Below are 27,533 nucleotides of genomic sequence, written 5' to 3' on the forward strand. Positions count from 1 at the left end.
AAATAGGTCACCCTAAAAAAGTCTGTCTGCAAGAAAGCTCTCAAACTTGTTCTTATTTGTATTTGTTGACCATACCTTCCCATGCCCTCAAACAATGCCAGCCTCTGCTACCATTTACACTCTTTATTCCTTAAGCTCACATCATGGATTTGTCTGATACATAACTTATTAGGTGATATATAGTCACCTCAGATATATTCAAATTAAACTTAGACCTAAGAAAATAAAATCATTCCTAGATCAAAATAAACTACTCAAACTCACCTAACAAGAGGTTTCAATATAAGGAACCCAGTAACCAAAGAAAAAATAAGGAAGTTACTTCAAAAATATAAAAAGAACTCTTGCAATGGATAGATTTCTTTCAAATTATAAAAGAACAGATAACTAACTCTGACAAATATAAATTAACTGCATTCTAACGTAGGAAAAAGAATGCTAGCAAGGGCTGGGCAAGGGTAGAAACGAGACCCTGAAACACAACAAATCAAAGAAACAATTGATAAATGGGATTGCATCAAACTTGTAAGTTTCTACACAGCAAAGGAGATAGTTAACAAGTTAAAAAACAAGTCCACAGAATGGGAAGAGATTTTTACCAGCTATATATCAGACAAGGGCCTACTATCCAGAATATACTCACAAAAACCCAATTAATAAATGGGAGACTTCTCTCTTAAAGAGAGACTTCTCAGAAGAATAAGTAAGAATGGCCATGAAGAAATGTTCAACAACTCTGGCCATAAAGGAAATGTAAATCAAAGCAACATTGAGATTCTACCTCACCCCAGTTAGAATGGCCATTATCAAAAAAACTAATAATAACAAATGCTGGCAAGAATGTGTCCAAAAGGGAACTCCATTATTTTTTGGTAGGAACTTGAGCATGTTCAACAACTCTGGAAAGGAGTATGGACGTTCTTCAAAAAACAAAACTAAACTATGATCTAGCAATTCCACTCCTGGGCATTTATCCAATAGAGCACAAAGAAGTCTACAATAAAGTCATAAGCACATCATGTCCATTGCAGCACTATTTACCATACCCAAGATGCCCAGATGCCCCTCAATGGACAAATAGAACAAGAAAATGTGGCTTATATACACAATGGAATTCCACCCATCTATCAGAAAGAGTGATATTGTACTGTTCATAAGGAAATGAAAAGACCTGGAAAAAATTATACTTAGTGAAGTAAGCCAGAGAACAGGTTGTGTGCTTTCCCTCATTTATGGTAGCTAGAATGTGCCTTTTAATCTATAAGTAAACACATTGGGCGGGCATTATGCAAGCAGTTTTACAAATGAATTAACTGAAGAGTAATATACTCTATGGAGAGCTCAAATAGTATAATTCTTTAGAAAGACTAAGACACAGCCCAACAAAATAAATACCAGGAAATGGGCACTTGCAAGAGGAGAGGGGAAGCCATGGGGAGGAGGGTAAACACGGGAAGGGGGAGAATACAGACAAGAATTCATTGTATATATCACAAAATGAAGAAAAATAAGGGAAGGGGGTGAAATTTTAAAGGGATGATACAGATCAAGATGCACTAATACATAAACTGCTTTGTTAAATGGCAAAAAAATTTCAATACATACCCTAAAAAATTAAGAAAAGTAAGGGAAGGGGTGAGTTGGGAAGGATGGGTGAGAACGTTGAAAAGGTGACAATGATCAAAATGCAGTGTATTCAAGAACTACTCTGCTGAATGACAACTTCTTTGTATAACTACTTTAAAATATATATATATAGAGAGAGAGAGAGCGAGTGAGCAAGAGAGATAGAGAAACACCAACATCTAGAGCAATACCAGAATGTGAGGCATTCATTTATTGGCACTCAATAAATAAAATTTTCTAGTTGGCTCACATCTATAATCTTAGCTATTCAGGAAAATAAATTTTAGAGGATTAGGAATTAAGGTTAGTCCAGGCAGAAAGTTTGCTAGACTCCATCTCCAAAATAACCAGAAGAAATGCAGAGCTGAAGGCATGGCTCAAGCAGCAAAACAGCAGTCTAGCAAGATTAAGACTCTGAGTGAAAACCTCAGTATGGCCAGTATATAACTGATATTCTTAGTTATATGGCTTAGTGAACATAACATACTTGGTGAGATGGTATTTTTGTTTACATCTTACGTTTTTTCAAAGCTAAAAATAAAAATTCTATGTACTCATTACTTTGCTCATGTAATTGTAACCCCTCTTTATAATATTTTCACAATAAGAAACTTATTTTAAAATATTCTACAAGAGTAGAACACATGCTTATAAAAGCTGTATACATTATAGCCAGAGTAGAGAGGAGGACTGAAGGAAAGGAATAATCCAATAAGGAAAAAAATCTTATAATCTGATATGAAATACATGTAACACTTAGAAGAAGCAAACACTAAGCAAACCAAACAAAGCAAAACCTAAACCTGAGCCAAAAGAAATAAGATGTCTTGAAAATATAAAGATTTATACCATGTTCCTAATGAAAGACCACTTTCATATTTTCCTGACACAGAATTATCTGTGGTTCTGTGCCCTCTCAAGTAGCCAGATCTTTTATTTTTCCTATTTCAGTCTTAGATTCATTTGCTCTCACATTTAAAATTATATGAAATGGTCATGCTTCTAAGTGGGAGAAAAAAAACTCATTATTCAAATAAACATGATATTAAAAGTGACATAAATTCCTTGCTAAAAACAAATACTGTTTATATTAGTTGTAAATAAAAACCAGAAAATGCTACCTCTATGGGAAGAGTGCAAGTTAGGACAGAGGGAAACTCACCATAGAATTTGGACTTAGCCAGGATACTACCACTGAGACAAAAGCCATCTTTTCTGTTACTAACATAAAAGGCAGATATTGGTGGATGATGAGACACCTATTGAACACAATAGAAAACAGAAAATGTAATGGTATGAGAATATTGTTGTGCTAGTATCAAAATTTCAAGTATTATACAAATAAGAAGCATCTGACAAGTAACAAAATATTTATGCTTATAGTATATAATGAACCAAAGATAGTTTGTACAGAAATGATACTATATCACTTATTACTTTTCAATATAGCTTCCATCTTTTGGGGGTTCCCTTGGTCATTTGCTACCCCTCACCTCCGGTCCCACCTTAAGCTCTGAGAACCAGTCTCTATGTGGTAAAAAAAAAAATACTACTTAAGGCTCATGTATTGAGGAAGTGAATTATCTTTTATAACAGCGTAGGATAAACTTGGAAGTGAATTTTCTAGCCACTCAAGCCTGCAGATAACTGTGCTAACTGCATTAGAACCTGACCCAGAATCATTGTTAGAGAGCATTCAGATTCATGAGCCTGAACATATGAGATAATGTGACTTTAACTCAGTTTTAGCAATGAACTACATACCAATATATAACTGATATTCTTAGTTATTCATCATATGGCTTAGTGAACATAACATACTTTGTGAGATGGTATTTTTGTTTACATCTTAGGTTTCTTTCAAAGCTAATCATTTTAAATGCTTTTAAAGCTAAAATTCTTAAACTCTTCAATTTTTGAAGAATTAAAGAGATCTAAAATGTCTTACAAAATAGTTCAATAGTATAATAAAATCTCCAGAAGAAGAAAAAAATTTTAAAGGTCAGAATTATTGAAATAGTCATTTGTTATTGGGAAAGAATACCATATTCCCCAGGAGAAAATGGAGAATCGTGGAAACAGATATATATAAATTTAATGAAAGTTCAGAAATTAAGAAATATTTTCTGACTGCCTACTATATGTACAATAAAAAAAGATGTGCCTTTGAGGAATAGATGTATACAACTTTATCTTTCTCTGAACTAGAGAAATAAACATTCTTTAATAAAGTGAATAACATAAGTGTTAAATTAACAGCTTAATGAATGGGTAATCACAAAAATAATACTGATGTTTAAGAAGGAAAACAAACCACTGGGAGCTGCAATTATTTGGATATTAAAGAACATGCGGTCAGGGGTTGTTCAGATGAAGAACGAATGAAAAATACTGGATGGAAAATTAAGTTTTAAAATAATGAGGCAATAGAGTTGAGCACTGGTAGCTCATGCTGTAATCTTAGCTACTCAGGAGACTAAGATCTGAGAACTGCAATTTGAAGCCAGCCTGGGGCAGGAAAGCCCATAAGACTCTTAAATCAACCAGCAAAAAGCCAGATATAGAGCTGTGGATCAAATGGTGAAGGGCCAGCCTTAAAAAAGTCAAGCATGAGCACAAGGCCTTGAGTTCAAATCCCAATACGATACAAAAAAAAAATGAGGCAAGAGACTGTACAATCAGGTTACCTATTTGTGAATGCATAGGTATGACTACCAAGAAGTCTTTCATTTAAGATCAATTTGGAAGAAAACTGTAAGACTTTGAATGTCAGAGAAATGGGTGTACATCTGACTTAGGGGTTGAAGAACTATTGGAGAATTTTGAGAATGATCATAAACACAAAAGGTAGATGAAGAGGTAGGGGAGGAAAAGTAAAGATTTATTTTTCATTAAAGAATTTCATGAGTGCAAGAGTACTATTTAGGAGAATGATATTTAGTAGTTTTTAATTTCTTTTTTTTTCTTTTTTCTTTTTGTTGGTCATGGGGCTTGAACTCTGGGCCTGGGCGCTGTCCCTCAGCTCTTCAGCTCAAGGCTAGCGCTCTACCACTTGAGCTATAGCGCCACTTCCTGATATTTAGTAGTATTTAGTACTATAAGGCTATATGCCCACCAAAAACATTCACTAATCAGAAAGGCTAAACAACAGTGAATTTACTGAATTAATGTTTTCGTAAAAATATGTCAGCAACTACCAGATTGGTTTTGTTTTTATAACATGCATTTCTAATACCTGTTCAGCAATATAAAACGTTTTGCTGCTTGTTCGTGGATGAATCCATAAACAACGGAAAGTCTCACCAAGGATAGGATTATAAGGTTTCTTTAGTCCCTAAATAAAAAACATTCAGGTTTCAGATTATAAGCACAGAAAAATCAAAACAGTTTGGACTAGCCAAATTTAACTGTATCACATAAAAAGATACCTTTATAAAATGTTGTAATAAAATCTACATGAAAAAATATGACTTCAATCAGAATATAATATACTACAATCAGAATCAAGCATTTTGGACTTTTGGTAGTAATTATAAATAAATAATCTAAACTTTACACACAAAAATAAAGAACTTATAAAAAGCTAAACAAAGCATTACCTTTGGCTTTTTGTAGAATCCTGACAAATACCATTTTACTACTTTCTTTAAACGGAAATAAGGATTTTCTTCAAGAGCAGCCCTAAAACACAAAATAATAAACCCAAAATATGTATAGGATATTGTATAAATTCTAACATTTAAAACCATAAACTCAATATACTCTGACTGGAAAACATAACTTGTAACAGATGGCAAAACAACTATCGATTTCTAAGATTTTTCTTAATCTGAATTACTTTCTACCCATCCCTAATTTTTTCTGTTTTTTGGTACACTGTCCCTGTCTCTGGACAATTCCTATTTGGCTTAAATTCTTACTATGCAATTTTATTTTAAATTTTCCATGAGTATAAGTCAAAAGTCAAAGCAATATGAAGAGAATGTCTTCAGTACATATCCTCAATTGAATAATACAGTAAGTAGTATAAAATATTGTTCTATCCACGCTGTTTCTATTTGTCTTCTAAAGGAAAGTTTGGTTGAAGGGTCTTTTAAAGGTTTCTTTAGCATGAATGAGCAAATAGAAATCACCTTGTTTTATTTAAAAGGGGATATGGAAGTAAGCAAACAAAATGTACTCTCCTGTACCTCTTTTTTTCCCAGAGGGCCTTCTGTATGAGTTCTTCCTTATAAACGTGGATGTACCATGCATTATTTAACCAGACAACTATGGTTGGACATTTAAGCTAAATTTGTTTCACTATTACAAACCCAAGGCAACAAGCTTGAATTTGTCTTCTAGGATATGTGGGAGCTATGTAAGCAGGAATACTGCATCAAAGGATTAATGTATTTATAATTTGTCAAATATACCAGATTCTCTTCAAAAATACTGTGCTAGTTTGTAGGAGTCCTGGGATGGATGAGAATGCTTACAGGCTCACAGAGCCTTGGCAAGAGTGTATGTTGGCAGCAAAATGCAACTTTACGTTGATTCCTCCTCTCTCCTCCCTTCTCTTCCTTTCTGCTTCCCTGGCTTTCCCTCTTTTCCTCATTCTCTTCCTTTCCTTTTGTGACAGGATCTGTTATACTTCCCAGGTTGGCCATGAACTTGTGACTCTTCTGTTTCATTCCCAAATTGTTGGATTACAGAGGTGTCCTCTCATTCCTGGCAAAGTACAACCTTTTCATTCATGAAAATGGGTGTTCCTTAAGAAGATCATACTATGATTCACAGAAACTTGCTTATAGTTTGAGAAAAATTAATTTCTAGATAGGAAGGATAAATATCTATAGAAGACAACAGAACTAGTATATAAAAAGCCTTTGAATTTTTTGTCATTAGGGTGGATGAGTTTTTTGTCATTAGGGTGTATGAACCCAAGATAGTATGAACTATCTTGCTTTAATTTGAATCTATGTTTTCTCATTTTGAAGAAGGCTTACATGTTTATGAACTATTTCTATTTCTTCATTTTTTAAATGCTTCATTTCTTCCCCTGTTTTTTCTACAGGTTGAATATTTTCATTAAATTTCTAGTAAGTTGCTTTATTTTAGGGAGGTTAACAATGTCTATAACTTAAGTTGTAAACATTTCCCACAATTTATTATCCTTTTATTCCAGTTAGGATTTGTTTTCCTGCTCTGTTCACTGATGTTGTAGTTAATAAAAACAACGAAATAGTAATTTTAAAAATCAAGTCACAGAGCCAGAACTCAATACCATAGAAAATACAACACCTTCAAACATCATAACTTGCTAGAATAGGTTCAGCAGGTATCATATGGAAAAGCGGGCACAAAATAGCTACTCATTGCAAAGTTTATGATTTTACAAAAATCTCTTGGAAGAGAAATAAACATTTCTTCCCCTGCCTTCTTTAGATGAAAAGCAAAGCTGACAAAAAAATATTTATGTCAAAAGCCAGCAACTGTAAGGCCATTTGGTTGTGGCAAGTTGCATAGGTCTCAGAAACATGTAGAGACAAACAAACAAAAGCCCAAGAATGGGACCTGCAGATGGGCTTTGTTTCAGAAGAACAATACCAATTCCCTCTCATTGTGTTAGATTAGTGAGCAGGTCTAGAAGGCAGTGACCACACTGCAAGAAGGCTTTAAGTATGTTCTTAAAGTGTACACAGAAGTGACACAAGATATGTTGCCACACACTGCATGATTTTGGAAAGGCATAATGGTTGAAAAGTAGCACTCTTGAGAATCTAAAATTATGAATTGAGAATCTAAAATTGATTCTTCTATTTTAGGGAATAAAAATATACTTACTCAGACAGGAAATCTGCATGATAGTAATAATCTGAAAGTTTATCCAGGAAAGAGCGAGGTTCCAAAATAAATGTAGGCAGAACAACCCTGGACAGGTCCATGCCAGGGCGAACTTGTTTTAACAGTGTCCAGATAAGGCTTTTATTTTCTTCAGACACAGTTTCTGTTTGAGAAGCTTCACCTGCCTTTAGCAATTAACAAAACACAGTGAAATATATTTATTTCAGGCATATAAACAACTGAAAGCATGAATTATCTCCAGATCTACTTCAAGCATTCTAAAATATGCAAATAACCCTCTAGACAATAAACTCTATAGCTATAAAACTTAGGTAAAAAAGGAGCAACAAGAGACACCAAAGTGAGTAATATTCATAAAGGATCCAATACAAAAACAATGTATCCTAATTATTCCACACTACATCTACTTTTATGCCTTGGTAAGAACATAAAAATTACAAACTCAAGTTCCCTTGCAATTTACTTTGCATCCAGCAAAGATTGAGCAACAACATTTGTATCCAGCAACACTGAACAGTCCTATATTTCAAAACTAAACTTGAAGGGAATATAAACTTTAAATTTAACAGACTACATTATCATTTGTGAAAGTATATCTGTTTAGTTGTTTACAAATCCTGATTTACTTCATATATATGCACCTTTTGAAATAAGCATATTATTATATAAGTGTTCAAGAAGATGAAAAAAAAGCAGATCTCTATAACCTCATTATCAAATTTTCAGGAATCAGAAAACCAGAATTTCTGAAAATAGACTTACCTCTCCAAGTTCTTCATGGCTCTGTTCAGTGTAGGTGGTCTCCTTCAAAGGTTCAACTGGTTCAGGTTCAATATATGAGTCATCTTGTCTTTCTGATGTATCTGTGTCACTTTCTTCACTTTTTCCCAGTACCTCATTGTCTGACTCGTCATGCTCCTGATCATTTTCTTTATCAGATTTATCAGAATACATATCTTGGTCCTTAAAATGCTGTCGATCAATTTCACTATCATTTAATCTTAAGAGAATAAGATGTGATGAAAATGAAAGCATTGTTCTAGAAGGGTTTTATATGGCTTAACTCATTTAATCTTCAAAATTACCCTATGAGATAGATAAAATTATTATTTTACAGATTAGTAAATAAAGGCATATGTTACATAAAAACCTTGGGAAATATTAAAAGATGTATCTAAGCTCTTTGCCTCTTGGCTTTTGGGTTAAGATCTTCTTAAAACAAATTTTAGATTACCCCTCATTAGACTTTTCCCCTTAGTTTTACAAACAATACTGCTTGAAACAAAATCACTGCTACTTGTGGTCAAGAGAAAGAAAAAAAAAAAAAAAGGCTGGGCATTGGCACCAGAAGCTCACGTCTGTAATCCTAGATATTCAGGAGGCTAAGATATTAGGATCACAGTGAAGGCAGCCCAGGCAGGAAAGTCCATGAGAATCTTATCTACAATTAACCACATAAAAAGCTGGAAGTGGTGGGCTGAGAAGGTGGCTCAGTGGTAGAGCGCTTGTCTTGCATGCGCAGCACCACATAAGCAGGAAAAAAAAAGCCCGAAGTGGTGCTATGGCTCAAATGGTAGCGTGCTAGCATTGAGCTGAAGAGCTGAGGGACAATGCCCAGGCCCAGAGTTCAGGCCCCACGACCGAACCCCCCCCCCCAAAAAAGCTGAAATTGGCACTATGGCTCAAGTGGTATAGTGTTAGCCATAAACAAAAGGAATCAGGTATAGCATCCAGGCCCAGAGTTCAAGCCCTGGTTGGGCAATAGAGAAACAAACAAACAGATGTCAAGTTATTAGGTTTTCTAGGCATGGTGACACATGCCTATAATTTTAATATGAGAGACTGAGGCAGGAGAAGTGTGAATTCAGGGCTAGTCGAGGCTATATGGAAAGACTCTGTCTCAAAATTTTAAAAAAGAGGAAAAGAAGAGTATTAGGTTCTCAAGTAAATTCAAATGAATTATGACTTTCTTCCTTCAAAGGTTGCCAAAGTCATTAAAAAATAAGTAATAAGCATCAAATTTAAAAAGTGGGAAAGAAGTAGGTTTCATTGGCTCATAACTGTAATCTTTGCTACTCAGAAGGCTCAGAACTGAGTATCACAGTTTGAAATCATCCCATGCAGCAAAGTTTGTTAGACTCTACCTCTATTTAACCTCCCCAAAACTGGAAGTGGAGCTGTGGTTCAAGTGGTAGAGTACTAGCTTTCAGAGCCAAAAAGCTCAAGGACAGCACACAGGTCCTGAGTTCAAGCTCCACGACCAGCACAAAAAATAAAAATAAATAAAAATGTGAAAAATGGAAAAGAGAAACACTTACATTACCTTTTATTTAACATTTTTTTGGGAAGGTTTCATCATGAGAAATATGTTCCAGGGAGAACTGGATGTAATATTTTCAGTTGAATAAAATAAGTCTAGAAGTCTTTAACTCCCATTTCCTGCATGGGTTTCTCTATTTTCATCTACTTTAACCCTGTAATACTGAAATATATTCTTGCTAAAATTTAAAAGTCTATAGCCTAAAAATGATAAAAGTCTTCTATACTCATTCTATTTTTATAAAGTAACTGGGGTAATTAATCTATAAAAAGATGGGTAATTTTGTGAAAAGGTACTAACAAATATCCATTTCTATATCAGTTTCCCTATCCCACTCTTGTCTTATTCTACTTAGGATCCAGATATTTGGGATTAAGATAAACCTCCAGCTCATATGTCTGCAAAGAAAACATGTAAAAAGTCAGGTAATAAGAGATTTTTAAACACTGCTTCTTAAAAAGTAGTGTTGATCAAAAGGATAGGTTAAAAAAAATGTTCAGCTCAGACACAGAGTAACACTCTAACTTTTAAAGGTGAAGAGTTAAATGGTTGCAAAGAAGCTGAGAAATGGAGGAAGAGAAATAATATTTTAAATCCTAACTATAATGAGTGATTCAGAGGATAAAATCATATGTTGGATAATATTTTAATTCAAAATAACAATTATATGAGAATTCTACAACAGCCACAACATTACAAAAACCAAAGTCCAGTGCTACTACAGAAAAATGTGACAAAAAATATCAAGAGAAAGACAGATACTAAAGACATCTTATAATTATTCGGCAGAAAAAGATTCACATATGATGTGACCTTAAAATAAACATATAATTATGACAAGAGAAAAGAAAAAAGGAGTAGAAATGTTCTTAATGGAGGCACAATATGAACAAAGGCAAGGTAGACAGCATAGCTGACTTGGGAATGAAAAGGCAATATACATTTGGATAAAACAAAAGAAATAAGTTCTTGTACCTGATCATATCAGATCAACAAATTTTGAATGCTTCAAGCCATATAATGGGAAGATAGGAAAATTTCAATACTATATACATTAGCAAGGTAAGAGGACTGATACCTAACCTAGTGAACAACATGATCTCTGAAATCATTACCATATTAATAGAGTATCTACTTACTGGAAGTTGTCACCACTGTGGAGATTGTTAGCACGTAATAAGCCATACAAAGTCACATGTGTGTTATCTGATGAAATGCTCAGGTCATGTTCCTTTCCTTCCCTGATCATTGTACGTTTAAGAAGACTAGAACATTTTAAAGCCAATTCCAAAGCATCCATCCAGCACCTTCCTAGAAGAACATATAGTAAATAGAAGAAAATCTATGAAATTATCATTAATTTTAATTTATGAAAAGTATTGAATTAATTGAAATAATTTACTAAAATTATTAAATTTATTGTTACTTCCTTGAAAAATATGTATTGGACAAGTTAATTTGAATACAGTCTTGCTAAGCATTTAGAAACTACAGATGAATGAATAATATACAACACAGATTAGCAAATTATACATAATGTAAGTTAGTGTTATTTTCCAAACTGAAAACATTGATATTCAGTGTATTTTAAAGGTTATCAAGCAAAATGTATAAAATATACTAAAGTGGTTATGTTTCTACTATATCTACTATATCTATAACCAGGCTTAGCCCCCATTCTGAATGATTTTAGCATTAATACTTAAAATTTAACATACTTTGATCTTATCAACCTCCCCCTCCCCACATTAACATTGCTTGCCCTGGTTCTTTTCCACTTCTCTAACAGCTCTCTTCTATTTTTGTTCATTCTCTGCATTCTATGCAGAGAAAACAGGTGATACTTGTCTGAATCTCAATTATTTCACTTAATATGAAAAAATTTAAGTCAAGAAAATGCTTGTAGCCGGGCGCTGGTGGCTCACACCTGTAATCCTAGCTACTAAGGAGGCTGAGATCTGAGGATCGTGGTTCAAAGCCAGCCCGGGCAGGAGAGACCGTGAGTCTCCTATCTCCAATAAACCACCAGAAAACTGGACGTGGCACTGTAGTTCAAGTGGTAGAGCGCTTGCCTTGAACTGAAGAGCTGAGGGACAGCGCCCAGGCCCAGAGTTCAGGTCCCACGACTGACCAAAAAAAAAGAAAATGCTTGTATAATGCCATTATTCATTGCCATATTTGTGATATTCAAACTAGACTTTAGCAGAAATATGTTCACAGGTACTTAAATGCTCTTAAAATTCATATATATTTAAAGATGTAATGGAATACCAGCCATGTAAAACATTTTCATAGTGAACATTCATGCCTATATTCAGTTTAAAAATAATTCTATGACCAACTCAGAGTGGGCACCAGTAGGAAGTGGAGGGCTAATTAAGGGAGTGAATGGGAAGGATATAGTCCATATAGTTTATTTGTATATATATGAAAACAGAACAATTAAACTGCTGAATTTTTTTATGAAGTGGGAAAGGATTGGGAAGAGGGACGGAGAGGGGAGATTTGATTGGGATACATTGTACATATAGGAAAATTTCCCTTGTACAACAATGTATGCCAAATTTAAAAAATCTTCTAGTAAAAGTCAACTTTAGAAGTTTATAAGATTCCCTACATCAATCTAATCTAAACTATGAAACATGAAAGTAAAGAAAAAAATCTATTATCAATTATTAAAGTTTTAAAGTTATTTTGCCTCCATGTAAATGTTTTTTTTGGGGGGGGGGGAGGGGGTCCGGTTGTGGGGCCTGAACTCTGGGCCTGGGCGCTGTCCCTCAGCTCTTCAGCTCAAGGCTAGCACTCTACCACTTGAGCCACAGTGCCACTTCCTGCTTTTTTCTTTTTGCTTATGTGGTGCTGAGGAATCGAACCCAGGGCCTCAGGCATGCAAGACAAGCGCTCTACCACTGAGCCACCTTCTCAGCCCCTCCATATAAATGTTTTGTTTTCTCCATATTTGCCTCATAAATTAGGTAACAAGTTGATGAGTGTAGAATAAAGGATTTTGTACTTTAATGTTTTCTTATGTAAAATAAAACCAAAATAGTATATATCTTACAAATGTTAACTTTTAATGATAAACAATGAGTTAATAATGAGTTAAATCTATAAAAAATTATCAAAGTTAATGAGCTACCATAAAGAACACTAAAAAAAGTTTAAAAGGTATCAATATATCAACAGAGGACAAAGAGGAAAACTGAGTTGTCAATGTATTGTTCAATTATACAATTATACAATGCTCTCTGTCAAATTTGTCCACCAAATTAATGTGTGTAGTGTTTTAAACAGTTTATTAAAAAATTATCCTTAAGTACTTGCACAAAGGGATTTCAAGTCAACCAATCAATTTATGAGTATACACATTTTGATCAACGTCACCCCCTTCTATCATTGCCCCCTGTCTATCTTGGGATAGACCTCACCTATTCTCCCAAGTTATATGGTACTCTTTTCATATATGTACATTGTATATTATGACTATCTGCCCACCATTCCTCTCTAGTGTCTTCCCCTTCTTCTCAGACAAACATGTTTCAGCTTCCTAGTATTCATTTTCTTAAATCGTCAGCTAATTGTTCAAAGGAGTTACACTATTAGAATTACCCCCACTAAGCAGTTTATGATTACACTGTTTATGGTTACACAGTTTTTGATTATACTGTTCCTGCTGCAAGTGTTATACCAAGATGAGAACTACTCTAGGTTTTGGTAGCTCACATCTGTAATCTTAGCTACCTAAGGAGACTGAGATCTAGAAAACAGTGGTTAATAGTCATACTGGGCAGAAAAAAAATCCCAAGATCATCTCCAGAATAACTAACAAACAGCCAGGATCAAGTTGTGGCTCAAGTGGTAGAGTGTCAGCTGAGCAAGCAACATCAAAAAGTAAGAATCCCTTCAAGGATAACACAAAGTGATAGATAAACCCTCAAAATGAAAAACAATCCAACAATGTATTTACCATCTGATTCTGAAGTAGCTCGGATGATCAAATAACTGCTAGGTAAGGGCTGAGTTATGGATCCAACTGCTTCACCTTTAGGACCCTTAATAAAAAATAAATGGTACAGAGTAAGTATCATGAAATCCCAACGTTTTTGCCACTGTTACCTGGATCACACTGTCAGTCATATCAGACATGGATTCTAATGGAAAAGCAATAAGCTCTAACTTCATCCTTCTTGAGAATGCAAATGCTAAGTATTAACAAAAGCTCTTTTTCAACAAATATACCTTCTTAACAGAAAACCAAACAAATAATAGTTGTCATTAGATACTATTTCTACATATTGTTCACATACTAAAGAAAACAAAAACTTTAGCATATTATACTCTTTAATGAGAATTTACATAAATACTACTAGATAAGTACTAAATTTATCTAAATCCAAAGAAAATAGGTGGAAATTAAACAAGAAGAAGAGAATTAAGTTTTGACTGAGTCTAGGAAAAAGTAAACCTTTATTTTATAATTAATGGTATACATTTTTTAAAAGAACAACTATACAACTAATTTTTTTTCTTAAAAAAAAAGCAAAACAAAGGAATTTTACTGATAGCTAGAGATGTTTTAAAAGTATTTAATATAAACATGTAATCCCCAAGTTTTATCTTAGGCAGATAGAGTTCTTATGTGAAAGAAAAATAAGCATTAAATTTACAGTTTAATATTGATGCATAAACAGACTTTTAAAAGTTGTTCTACAGGGCTGGGAAGGTGGCTCAATGGTAAAGTGCTTGTCTCACATGCATGAGACCATGGGTTCGATTCCTCAGCGCCACATAAACAGAAAAAGCCATAAGTGGTGCTATGGCTCAAGAGGTAGAGTGCTATCCTTGAGTGAAAGAGCTGAGGGACAGTGCCCAGGCCAAGTTCAAGCCCCACAACTAACAAAAAAAAAAAAAAAAAGTTGTTCTACAAAGGTTTGTTATGGTTTTCAGGTTAACAAATGAAACGGGGAACTGGGGAAGTGGCTCAAGTAGTAGAGTGCCAGCTTAGCAAGCAAAAAGCCCTGCATTCAGACACCAGCACCACAAAATACTATATATACTGTAAAACTAAAAATAGATTCCAATTAAGTATAAACATAAGGTGCCAAATATGAAAATTCTAAATAATAAAGTTAGAGAAAGCGTTAACAAATACTATAGTATCCTATGCATTTTCACATGGCTTTGTAATACATGGGTCAGTTCCTAGAACAGTATAAAAAAGAACACAAAAATCAAACCTGGTTCCTTATTAGAAAAATTACTAAAACAACCTCTTTGGTCATCAATGTTTATCTATGTGTAATTGCAAGGAAATCATATTCTCCTCAGAGTTATAAAGACTAACCAATTTCACCTAAAATACTAAGGATCTATGGTCTGAATTCTTTTCCCTGTAGAAGGTACCTAATCCCAGAATAGAATGAATTATGTAATCCTAAACCTATTCCTATAAGGACTCTAGATTACTGAAATAAAGACACTAAGTTCACCTATTTTCCTAAGTACACAAATATTGCTTTAAACCATGGCTACTTTTAGTTAATCCTAATCCCAATTAGGTAGATGTCCTTAAAGGAGAAATTCTAGCCAGGTGCTGGTGGCTCACGCCTGTAATCCCAGCTACTCAGGAAACTCAGATCTGAGAATCACTGTTCAAAGCTAGCCCAGGCAGGAAAATCCATGAAACTCTTATCTCCAATAAACCACTAGAAGTCTGCAAGTGCCACTTTGGCTCAAGTGGTAGAGCGCTCTCCTTGAGCTGAAGAGCTGAGGGATAGCACCCAAGCCCAGAGTTCAAGCCCCACAACCAAAAAAAAAAAAAAAAAAAGGGAAAAGTTCTAAATTCTCAACTCAAGGTTGATTTTGACCTGTCCAGAAATTAATGCAATGGTCACTTAGTAAAATATTATAGCTGCATGCCTACTGTTTATAGAATTTGATGATTATTTAATTTTTTATTAACAGAGGCATTTCTATTTTCCTGCTTATCTGTTTTATAGTACAGAAGTGACATAGTAATATTTTTTAACTACAAAGAGCATAAAGCTCCATCTTAAAGAAGGCCTCTCAAGAGTAAGAAGACTGCTTCCGGTTCTAGGTTTCCTGTCACATGTTCACATCATGATAGTAGAAGCCAAAAAAAAAAAAAAAAAAAAAAAAAAAGCAACTTCTATTCCAGGTGACCTTACTATCTGATGAGAAGAAAAAAAAGTTACAAAGATGTAGTCATTACAGATTGAAAAAAAAAAGGCATAAATTTCATCCCCAAAGACCAAAGAGACAAAATAAAATTGTTTAAGTTAGATGTTAAAAGCAATCAAAGCTTTTGGTGCACAATTCCTTGTAAACAGAAAAAAAGAGGAATGATGCCCTTGAAAAGGAAACAAGATTTATAAGAAACAAATTTATAGGGGAAACAAAGGAGGCTACAGTGCTTGATAAGAAATGTACTCATTATCTTGCCCATGTAATTGTAACCCCTCTGTACAGTATTTTCACAATAAAAAAATAAAAATTAATAAAAAAAGAAACAAATTTATAAGTCCTGGGAGAGTACAGAAAACATTTAATTTATCTCAGTTTTACTCAGTCATCTTTACTTTTCATCTTTTGAAGAACTTAACATACCTTCACTGCCCAAATAGACTGCTCCAAAGGGTGGAAAAGCTTGAAACAAAATCCATCCTTTTTTGATGGCCGCTCAATGATTTCACAGGCATTCAGAAGGACTGTTCCAACCCACTGACCATTTTTTTGGGTTTTATAGATCAGTAGCACTCCAGGTTTCAACACACACCACAACTTGGTCCAGCTCTTCAGAGTACCACGAATCTATAAAATAGAAATTAAAAAAATAAGTATCAGTTTCTCTTTATGCTCCTTAAGATATAAACTGTATAATGGTAAGTATGAGCTGCATTTCAGAATAAGACCTATTTAAAGAGCTACTGCATGGCAAGCATTATAAGTAGATGTGAAAATGACATCTCTTGCTTCTAAGAAACTTAAAATCTTAGTGAAGGACTAGGCTAATAGTTTCGAAATAGTGCACTACATAGAATAGTCTTCCTAACTCCTTACCAAGTAAGGAGACATCACAGAATATTATTTCTTCATTTTTTTTAATGTTTATTACAATTGTAGTAACATTTTTCCCCTTACCACATCAATAGTGCTAAAAAATACAAAGGTATACCGGATTATCCCTAAATATTTGGTAAATGGTAGAAAAGTCTTTGAAAGAACTTCCTCAGGAAAATGACTTTTCATAAAAATGTTCCTCATCTTAGGATACTGCCATGTTAATAAGGCTCTAGCTAAACTTTTTCTGTCACTTCCTATTTCTGTAACCTATTAAAGTTATTACTAGACCACTCAGTGAATTTACAATAATGAAAAGGATGCTAATGTTAAAATACAAATAATCCTTACTTTTATTCTAACATATCTTAATAAAGCTACATTAATTGCAAAATAAATATACAGATTTCCTAAACCCTATTACTGGCATATGACAGTACTTCTAAGTTAGAAAAATTTAGAAAGGAAGTATTTGAAGCTAGGTATAAAAAGAAAAATCTTTTTTTTTTTTTGGGGGGGGGGGTGTCCGGTCATGGGGCTTAAACTCTGGGCCTAGGCGCTGTCCCTCAGCTCTTCAGCTCAAGGCTAGTGCTCTACCACTTGAGCCACAGTGCCACTTCCGGCTTTTTTCTTTTTGCTTATGTGGTGCTGAGGAATCGAACCTAGAACCTCAGGCATGCAAGGCAAGCGCTCTACCACTGAGCCACCTTCCCAGCCCAAGAAAAATCTTAATAAAAGGTATGCCTACAATTGGGCATCTGTGGCTCATGACTGTAATCTTAGCACAGGAGGCTTAGATCTGAGGATTGAGATTCGAAGCCAGTCCAGACAGAAAGTCCATGAGACTTTAATTAACTGCCACAAAAAGCAGGAAGTGGAACTGTAGCTCAAGTGGTAGAACACTAGCCTTGAGCACAAAAGGTTCAGGGACAGCACCCAGTCCCTGAGTTCAAGTACCAGGACACACACACACACACACACACACACACACACACACACACACACACACACACACACACACACACACACACACACACACACACACACACACACACACACACACACACACACACACACACACACACACACACACACACTCTCTCTCTCTCTCTCTCTCTCTCTCTCTCTCTCTCTCTCTCTCTGCATATAATACATAGACATGAAAGAGATGGAAAGAAAAGAGAAACAAAAGGAAAAGAATTATCCTGAGATAACATTCTGGGCACTTTTGGCAAATTGTAGTAAGGTTTAAAAAGCCACCTAGAGATATGCTGGGGATTTAGAGAAGTAGGTTTGACTTGGGGAAAAAAAGTGAAAACTGGAGTAAGTATACTTCCAATTAGAGCCAAAATAATTCATAAGCTGTTTTCAGTACAAGACTGAAGATTCATCTGCTTCATTAACTCTGAAAGCTGTTTGGGGCTGCCAGCTGATGAATGATTGGAATGTGAATAGTTACTAGACTGATGTAATCCACTGAATCAACAACTTGATGGATTTATAATATGATAACATAATTGGGAGGCCCTAATAAGAAGTAGGGCCAACTTGGAGGAAGTATGGCTACTGTGGGTATGCCTTGGAAAGATGTTTGTTATCCTGGCCCTATTCTTCTTTCTCTCATCTCTCCTCCACCATGTCTTTCCGTTATATTTTCTGCCCTGCCAAGAGCCTAAAAGCAGTTAAGACCAGCTGACCATAGAATGAAACCTCTGAAACTGATCCACAATAAATCTTTCCTTCCTTGTTTTCTCAGCTATTTTCTCAGAATGACATTCCTTCCTCCCCAGAAAAGTGACTAACACAACAACCATCATCATAGTATGAGAACATATGACAGTCCTCATAAGGCTACAGATCTTCTTAACTCCTTTTTTTAAAAATTTATGTTTTATGTCAGCACTGGGGCTTGAATTTAGGACCTCTCATTCTCAGCTTTTACTTAGCTTTTACTCTCAGCACCCTACCATTTGAGCCACACTTCCATTTCTGGCTTCTAATGCTAGCTAATAGGAGATGAGAGTCTCTCAGATTTTTCTACCTAAGTTGGCTCCAGATTTTGACTCTCAGAGCTCAAATTCTTAGGTAGATACTAGGTATTTAAACTTTCTGTAAGTCAGAGTCCTACAAGTTCACTCTTAAGGACTATTTACTAGCTACCCCTGCAGATAAGAATCAAAGAATATGACAGACTGACTGGATAACGGGAAATAAAAATAAAAACCATCAGAGGCCATGACAGTAGGGAATGACAACAAAATGTGTTTGTTTGATAATTCTTATCAAATGATAATTTAAACTTTTTATCTTTTCCTTCAACAATGTCTAAAACAAGTCTTCAATAATACTAAGTGATAATGAGTAATAAGCAATGAACTGTGTTAAACAACATAACACAAACTAAAGTCTTCTTAAAATAACTATCATATATATTTGATACTACTTCTCTATTAAGTTAGATCACAGAACCTCTGGGGAATAATTAATAGTTTCCATGGCAATGAGAAACAATCATTCTAGGAGTTGTTCCACTCTTGTGGGCTTTAGGTACGCTCTGAGCTTTCCTATTCTAATGGGTAAACATCTAGCAATCAGAATTTAAGCTTTAACACACTTACCTTCAACCAATCAGCCATAACAATAACTGAAGGATCTGTGATTGTACTGAGCAACTCTTTTGTGGCTCTTTTCTTTTCTTCTCGGTAATTTTTCTTTTGCACCTATTTACATAAATAGAAAAAAATTAAAACTCAGGAAAAAATATGAAATTCTAAACTTCTTTAGAATGTTTACATTTTAGGATAAAATAATTATAATTTATTTGGTTGGTTGTTTCAGAGCTGGGTGAAATTCTTTGGAAACCTAGGTTAAATATAGTTTTTGTAATTATTAGTCCAGTTCTTTGTAACTTTTAAAATAATTTTTTCTGTTTTTAATTACATAATGCTTCTGGAAAACATCTTTTCAGACTGTTTCTATGTATATAACCTTCTGTGCTTTTTGTTTTGTTCTGTTTTGCTTTGTTTTTTTGAAGAATTACGGTTTGAGCTCAGGGCCTCATTCTTGTTCAGTAGGTGGTAAAACACATGAACCACAAGCCCTCAACTTTTCTGTTATTTCTCAGACTTTTAGACTTCCCCCTACCTTCAGGCCTGTCTGAAACACAGCAGTACTACTTACATTTCCCCTGTAGCTGAGATGACAGAATATACCAACCACCATGCTTAGCCTTCTCATTCAGATGAGGTGTTGCTAACTTTTTGTTCAGGTCTTAAACTGTGATCCTCTCAGTATCTAACTTAGTAACTAGATTAAAGGTATGAAGCACTAAACCTAGCCTTGTGTTTTTTGGTAAACATAAATTTGTTCCCATTTGAAAGTATTTATGTCTACCTTTTCCTTTTAACTATTCCACAGGATTACTAGGCATGAATAAAATAATGAAAGCTAATAATGCTAATAATGCATTCTATGAATCTGACATTGTTCTAAGCCCGTATCTTTATGACAATTACTGTGTTTAATCATCATAAGAATCTTTTAAAGTAGGACTATTATGGATCTTACTTTGTGGATGAAAAAACTGACGCAAAGAATAAGCTGTCTAGGATCACACACAATTCAAACTGGTCCCCAAATCTATGCTCTTAACCACTAAGTTATTCTACCTAATTTTTCTAATAAATTCCCTTACTGACATAAATCTACTTGCATTCTAAGGGGCTTTTATTTGGGTTTTTTGCTAATATTAGGTTTAAGCTCAAAGCCTTATCTAAATTAGCTGGAACTCTACCAACTTGAATCAGACCTCCAGTCTAATTTTGGGTGGTTGTTTTGGAAGATCAGCTCCCCCTCCTACCCCCAACCTGGTGGTGGTACTAGAATTTGAACTCTGGGCCTTGTACTTCCTTTACTTTTCTCTTCTTTTTTTTTTTTTCTTGGTTCAGAATGGGACTGGAACTCAACAGTATCCAAATAGAAGTACTGTTCTTTTTCTTGATACCTAAAACCTGCTTCTCTCTCTCTCTCTCTCTCTCTCTCTCTCTCTCTCTCTATATATATATATATATATATATACATATATATATATATAAATGATAGCACAAAATTTCTACAGAAAAACACATTAGAGGAAATAGACTATACATATAATAAAAATGTTATAATCAAGTAAACTTTATAGACTTTCCCTCTTGTAAAATATTCATATTTAAATTAAGAGATTTACTATGGTATTACAAAAGCAAATGGATACAGTATTGGACATGTAACATAAAAGGGTACATCAGATTAGGCAAGGACCTAGAGCCAGTGCACACATTCCTCAAACCCCAGGACCCTAGTCATTTAGGAAGACAGCAAATACTACATATTTCTTAACAGAAATCAGTTTGGAAACTATCTTCCGAGTGTCAGTGTCCCATCAGCTGTTCACAACACAGTGATGTGTCTACTCAGCTCTGGTCTATCTATGAAAACCTGGTACCAAATCCTTAGTCCCTGATGTGGCCAGTTAAGGCCTGCTCTGGAACAGCCTGCTCTGGAATAGTCATCAACCAGTCTTATCTGTGACCACAAGAAAATCAGTATTTTCTATTGTGTTTGTCCAAGTGGCAGCTGGGAAACCTTTTCTTTCTTAAGGAACACATACATATACGTGTCTAAAAACATACTTTCAAAAGCACACAAAATACAAGGTTTCACCTTAGAAATAACAATAGACACTAACCTTAAGAGATTCTTTTTTTGTGAGTTTGCTTGAAGTTGAACTCTCCTTTTCTGAGCCATTATAAAGTTTAGATTCAGACTGAAATCACATAAAAATGAATAGAAAACAAAAGAGTTAAAAACTTCACTTTTTTCTTAATAGGTCTAGGGCTTGAATTCTGGGCCTGGGTGCTGTCCCTGAGCTCTTCAGCTCAAGGTGAGTGCTCTACCACTTGAGCCACAGTGCCACTTCTGGTTTTCTGGTGATTAATTAGAGATAAGAGTCTCAGGGACTTTCATGTCTGGGCTGGCCTCAGCTAAACTTCACTTTTTCTACATGTCATATAAAACTTTTATTTCTCACATTCTTTTTTAATGCTATCAGGTAAGCAAATAGATTTTCAATTTTTTTATACAGAAAATCAATGTTAAACCTACAAATATTCCAAAACCTGATCAAAAAGAGCACTTCTAAATTTCTGTAATCTATTTTTGGGATCAGTTCTAAGAACGTATATAATTAGTTATTCTTAGGGAAAAAAAGTAGCCAAAATAATTTTCTCTCCAGTATTTCAACTACTGTTGAAATATTCTAAATTTTAAATAATCACAGTAGTGATTGGGTTTTTAAATTTAGAATCTTCTCAAGTTGCTGCATTACACTGCTCTAAAGCTACTCCTCTTCCCATGGCAATAAATACAATAATTCATCTGGGTGCTGGTAGCTCACGCCTATAATCCTAGCTACTCAGGAGGCTGAGATCTGAGGTTTGCAGTTCAAAGCCAGCCCAGGTAGGAAAGTCTCCATAAGACTCTATTTCCAATTAACCACTCAAAAACTAGAAGTAGTGCTGTGGTTCGAGTGGTAGAGCGCTAACGTTGAGCACAGAGAAGCTCAGGGACAATGCCCAGGCCCCTAGTTCAAGCCCCACAGCCCTCTCCTCCCCCAAAGCAATAGTTAACAACCAGGATTATAACACTCTTTTTGTATCCGTTTATATTTCCAGGCTTGAATTTTTTTCACCTATCCTGCTCACTTCAAGTGTTATTAATGTCATAAATTTGCTGTTAAGACTTTGTTTATATTTCATTTATTTAGCCTTCATAAGAAACTTGGGGGGGGGGGGCTGGGAAGGTGGCTCAGTGGTAGAGTGCTTGCCTCGCATGCATGAGGCCCTGGGTTCAATTCCTCAGCACCACATAAAACAGAAAAAGCTGGAAGTGGCACTGTAGCTCAAGTGGTAGAGTGCTAGCCTTGAGCCGAAGAGCTCAGGGACAGCGCCCAGGCCCAAGGTTCAAGCCCTGTGACTGACAAAAAAAAAAGAAAAAAGAAAAACAAATGAAAAAGAAATTTGGAAAAAAAACACAACATTTTACAAGTCATAAAGGGAGGCTCAGATGAGCTGATTTTGCAAACCACAATCATTAATATAGCACTTATTAGAACTTAGGCCTCCTTCCTAATCCAGTGCCATAATGGTTTACCAGAGTAGAAAAGAGTATAAAATTAAAGTTTCTTCTATGAATCTGAATATAAAATTAAACATATCCCTTCAATGCAAAATAGGTAACAACAAAGAAATGTTTACCTATTGTCAGATATATAATAGCTATGAACCTGAAGTTTTTAATTGCTAAAACTTAAAAGTTCCTAGTTCTTATCTTAGCCATATACCTAATACCAAGAAATTATAAGGGACTTAATCTAAATGGTAGCTTTCAAACACTGAATGGCCAGATCTTCAGACTATCATTAGATCTGATCAAAGATGAAAACATTCAGATACAAATTCCCTCCATTTTAATACCTACAAGGGCAGGTACTATTGTTTTGTTATCAGTAATAGCCAGTGTATCACCTGAGTCAATAAATATCTGACCAGTGAATAAAATGAAAATGGAACTAGGACTGATTCTTCTCTCAAGTCTGCTAAAAATGTCTCTGATGTTAGGCTCAAAGCACCTTTAGAAAAATGAGGCATAAATCAGTTATGGTAGTAATAGCAAGTGGCTACACAAGAAAAAAACTGTACTCACTACCTTACTTATGTAACTGTAACCCCTCTGTATATCACCTTGACAATAAAAATTTTTTAAATAACAGAAAAAGAGAAAAAAATTGTAAATACTGCTCACTATAGAACATGGGATTGACCTAGTTAGACTGCTGCTAAAGTTACTGACTTAAGAATCAGTCCCGAGGTATCAGATTGCTATTGCCATGAGGTGTCATATACAGTGATGCCAAAACAATTCCTCCAGCTAAACAGGTCTTTACATTCTCCTTGGCCCTGGAAACCCCAAAATGACACAGCTCCTATTGGAGAAATTTGATGGCTTAACATTATCATGAAATTCTCTTTCTCACAAATACAAAAATGTATATCATAACATACTTCTTAGATACTATTAAATGAAGAACCTAACATTACTAGCTTAACAATTAAAGTTGTTAAATGGTTATTATTTTCCAAAGTATTAAACACATGATATGTGCTATCTCATTTAATACGAAAAGCAATACTATGAGCTAGTAATAGTACCCCCCTTTTACTAATGAACAAAGTAAGACTACGACTTAACTATCTTTCAAAAGTCACACTGCCATCAAATAGAAAAGCCAGTGACTAAGTTCTATCATCTTATATCATTTCAGTTTTTTGAATCAACACTTTAACAGGCCAAAATCAATAAACCATTTTTGTGAAAATATTTTACTAAACTAAGTTTCCCTTTGTTCATAAAGTTTACTGACTACTGTCTTAATGATGAACACAGAATTTATTGTACAGTACTTCTAGACTCTTTGTTAAATAGAGTTGGAATGTGTAGCATGTTATTTTCTCACTCTTCCTCTCCTTTTTCTCCCTCTCCCCCTTTCTCTCTGTCTCCTCTACCCTCCCTCTTGCCCCTCTTTTTAATTGTTGTGACCTAACAGGCTATGTGACTTTAATAAATTATTTAGTCTCTTTGGTCTTAGTTTCCTCATTTTACAAATGAGGCACCGTACTATGAACTCACAGGGTAGCTTTGAGGGTTAAAGGAATTAGCACTTATAAAATGTTTAACTCAGTACTGCTGTGTTTTAGGTTTATGACTATAATCTAGATTGCAAATTTTGTCAAAACTCTGACCTTTCAAATAAGGTATTTGTCATTTCTTTGGAAATTACAAAATATTACATTATATATATATATATAGAGAGAGAGAGAGAGAGAGAGAGAGAGAGAGAGAAAGAGAGAGAGAGAGGGTGGGGGGAAACAGCAAAAATAAGTTACTGTAACTACAAAAATAGTTTTGGTTGAAAAAGATTTATAAAGGTCTAGGTTAGTTTATTTTTTAACTGAAAGGTTGGTGGTTTGAGCCCACTCAGTTTATTTAGCTATCTATTGATCGATCAATTGACTGATCTATTTATTTAGATTAGTCATGGGGCCTGATATCTGGGCCTGGGCGCTATTCCTGAGGTCTTCAGGTCAAGGCTAGCACTCTACCACTTGACCACAGCACCTTTTCTGGCTTCTTCTTCTTATGTGGTATTGAGGAATCGAACCCAAGGCCTCTTGCATGGAAGGCAAGCACTCTACCATTGAGGCACCTTCTCAGACCCCAGTTTATTTTCTTTTTTAAAGCAAATAACAGAGAAATCAGCAATCACACTTGCAAGCAGACAGATAGTTGGAGGATCAAATTAAGGGATCTGTGATCCAGAAACTTCTTATGCTGGTAATAGGATTCCTTTATCTCATTATACACATTAATTATGCTGGCCATTCCACTCATAAGAGATAAAATAATTAAAAATTAATTCTATTTCATTTGAGATATCTTGATTAACTATTTCAATACACTTGCTATTGTGATGAAAATATCTAGGGAATGGTGTGTGTGTGTGTGTGTGTGTGTGTGTGTGTGTGTGTGTGTGTGTGTGTGTGAGACAGAGAGAGAGAGAAAGACAGAGAGAGAGAGAGAGAGAGAGAGAGAGAGAGAGAGAGAGAGAGAGAGAGAGAGAGAGAGAAAGGAGAGAAAGAGAGAGAGAGAGAACCTAGTTGGTCAGGATATGTAAGTCTTTGAGTCCAAATAGGAATATCATTACACATAGTCACCAATTCGTATTAAATGCTTGAAAGTAAACTTCTTAAAATAAAAAAACCCAATGTTAATTTCACTGTATTTCTAGCTATGGAAGTTATAGTATTCTTTCTTCCTTTTTTGCTTTTGTTTTTTAAGGAGAAGTGGTATGAACTCAAGGCCTTGCACTTGCTAAGTAGCCACTCACCACTTAAACTATGCCCCCCAGCTCTTGTTGGCGTAAGGTATTGTTTTGAATAAGGTCTCAAATTTATGTTCAGGCCAGCCTGGACTGTGAGCCTCCTATATATGCTTCCCAAGAAGCTAGAATGACAGTTGTATACAACCACAGCCAGATTTTATTATTTTATTATTCATAAGCTTTAACCCTGGGGTGGCCTCAAACAAGGATCCTCCAAGTAGCTAGCATTACCATTGTCCCCAGCTTCCTTCTTTGGTTTTATTTAACAAAGAAAATGATTGACAGGACTCAAAATATACTACCACAAAATACAGCACCTTGGCACAGTGAGAATTTCATGGTGAAGGAAATGAGAAAGCCTCAGAAGCAAGAAGGCCATTCTCTGACCCTATCTTGTGTTTCTCTTATGAAGCAGGCTATAAAAGAATTCTCTAATGTTCTCCAAACCAGATGTTCTCCCTATCCTTGAAAGAAAAGAGGAAGTGATACATGTAATTCTTCTTCACCAAGAAAAATTTCAACAAATAGGCCTAACTTTATTAGATCATTATCCTCTTTGTCCAATATTATCTATCTATCTATCTATCTATCTATCTATCTATCTATCTATCTATCTATCTATCTATCTATCTATCTATCCATCTATCTATCTATCTATCTAGTGCTGTTACTGGGGATTGAACTCAGGGTTTTATTCTTGCTCAGCTTTTTCACTCAAGGCAGGTGTTCTACCACTTGGGCCATACCTCCACTTCTGGCTTTTTTTCTGGTTAATTGAAGATAAAAATCTCAGGGATTTATCTTCTCCAGGCTGGCTTCAAATCATGATTCTCAGATCTCAGCTTCCTGAGTAGCTAGGATTCTAGGCATGAGCCACCTGTATCCAACTCTTCGTGCATTTTTTAAAAATACTTCTACCTCTATCTGTTCATCAAACCAAAGTATTAAAATCTATATATTGGCACTTATAGCAATATCACTGTAGAACTTTTATTACCCAGACTATTAGAGTTAACACATATTCACATAAATATAGATTATAAAAACTTAAAAGAAGTTCAGTTTTAGTTCATTCCTCTTAATTATTAGAAAAATGTCAGAGTTTTGTATTGAGGACAATATTCTTACCTTGCTTTTTGACATAGAAAGTGAAGATTCATCTTTATTTTGAGAGATATCTTCCTTTCCTCTTTCAAAACCTTTGGGATAAATGATCAATATTTTTGTATTACTACATTAGGCCATAGATAGTCATTAACAGTAAAAAGCAAACATATACAGGTCATTCAATTTCAAATATGCATTATATTTGATAGTTCATCAGTTTGGGAAGCATAGACTGTACTCAACACATGGTATTATGATGTACTAACATCCAAAGGATTGTCTCAGTATACTTCTTCAGGACTGATTAAGATTCAGAAAAGACAATGAAGTCTTTCCCTGAAACCACCAACATTGAGCTAAATATTTCTTTTTATGCTATGAGAGCACTATGTTATAAAAATCAGTACTCACAGCTTTTATTATAATGAATTGATTTCTAACAAGGAATCATAGCACACAGGAACCAACCTGACATACTTTTCAAACTTCTTGTCAAACTGAAATATATTCCAAAATAAAAGAAATAAAAGAAAGTTAGAAAATAAATCTGGACTAAGAAATAAACTTAAAAAA

At 34.8% G+C, this 27,533-nt stretch overlaps 1 protein-coding gene across 7 annotated transcripts in view; it reads right to left on the minus strand.

The window, feature by feature from the left end:
- The window catches only part of Osbpl8 (oxysterol binding protein like 8), a 135,400-nt gene that overhangs the window by 22,297 nt on the left and 85,570 nt on the right, over nt 1-27,533 (minus strand). For all 7 annotated transcript variants that reach the window (XM_069988960.1, XM_069988969.1, XM_069988950.1 and 4 more), the window contains 11 exons: nt 26,982-27,052; nt 21,603-21,680; nt 19,492-19,593; nt 16,421-16,624; nt 13,761-13,845; nt 10,933-11,104; nt 8,236-8,473; nt 7,453-7,637; nt 5,226-5,307; nt 4,862-4,960; nt 2,789-2,885 (listed from right to left, as the gene is read on the minus strand). In XM_069988960.1, coding sequence (XP_069845061.1) covers nt 2,789-2,885; nt 4,862-4,960; nt 5,226-5,307; nt 7,453-7,637; nt 8,236-8,473; nt 10,933-11,104; nt 13,761-13,845; nt 16,421-16,624; nt 19,492-19,593; nt 21,603-21,680; nt 26,982-27,052 — 1,413 coding nt within the window. The remainder of the gene's footprint in view (nt 1-2,788; nt 2,886-4,861; nt 4,961-5,225; nt 5,308-7,452; nt 7,638-8,235; nt 8,474-10,932; nt 11,105-13,760; nt 13,846-16,420; nt 16,625-19,491; nt 19,594-21,602; nt 21,681-26,981; nt 27,053-27,533) is intronic.

This window comes from Dipodomys merriami, unplaced genomic scaffold, assembly GCF_024711535.1.
Source record: "Dipodomys merriami isolate MVZ:Mamm:240054 unplaced genomic scaffold, mDipMer1.0.p SCAF_10, whole genome shotgun sequence".
Lineage (NCBI taxonomy): Eukaryota > Metazoa > Chordata > Mammalia > Rodentia > Heteromyidae > Dipodomys > Dipodomys merriami.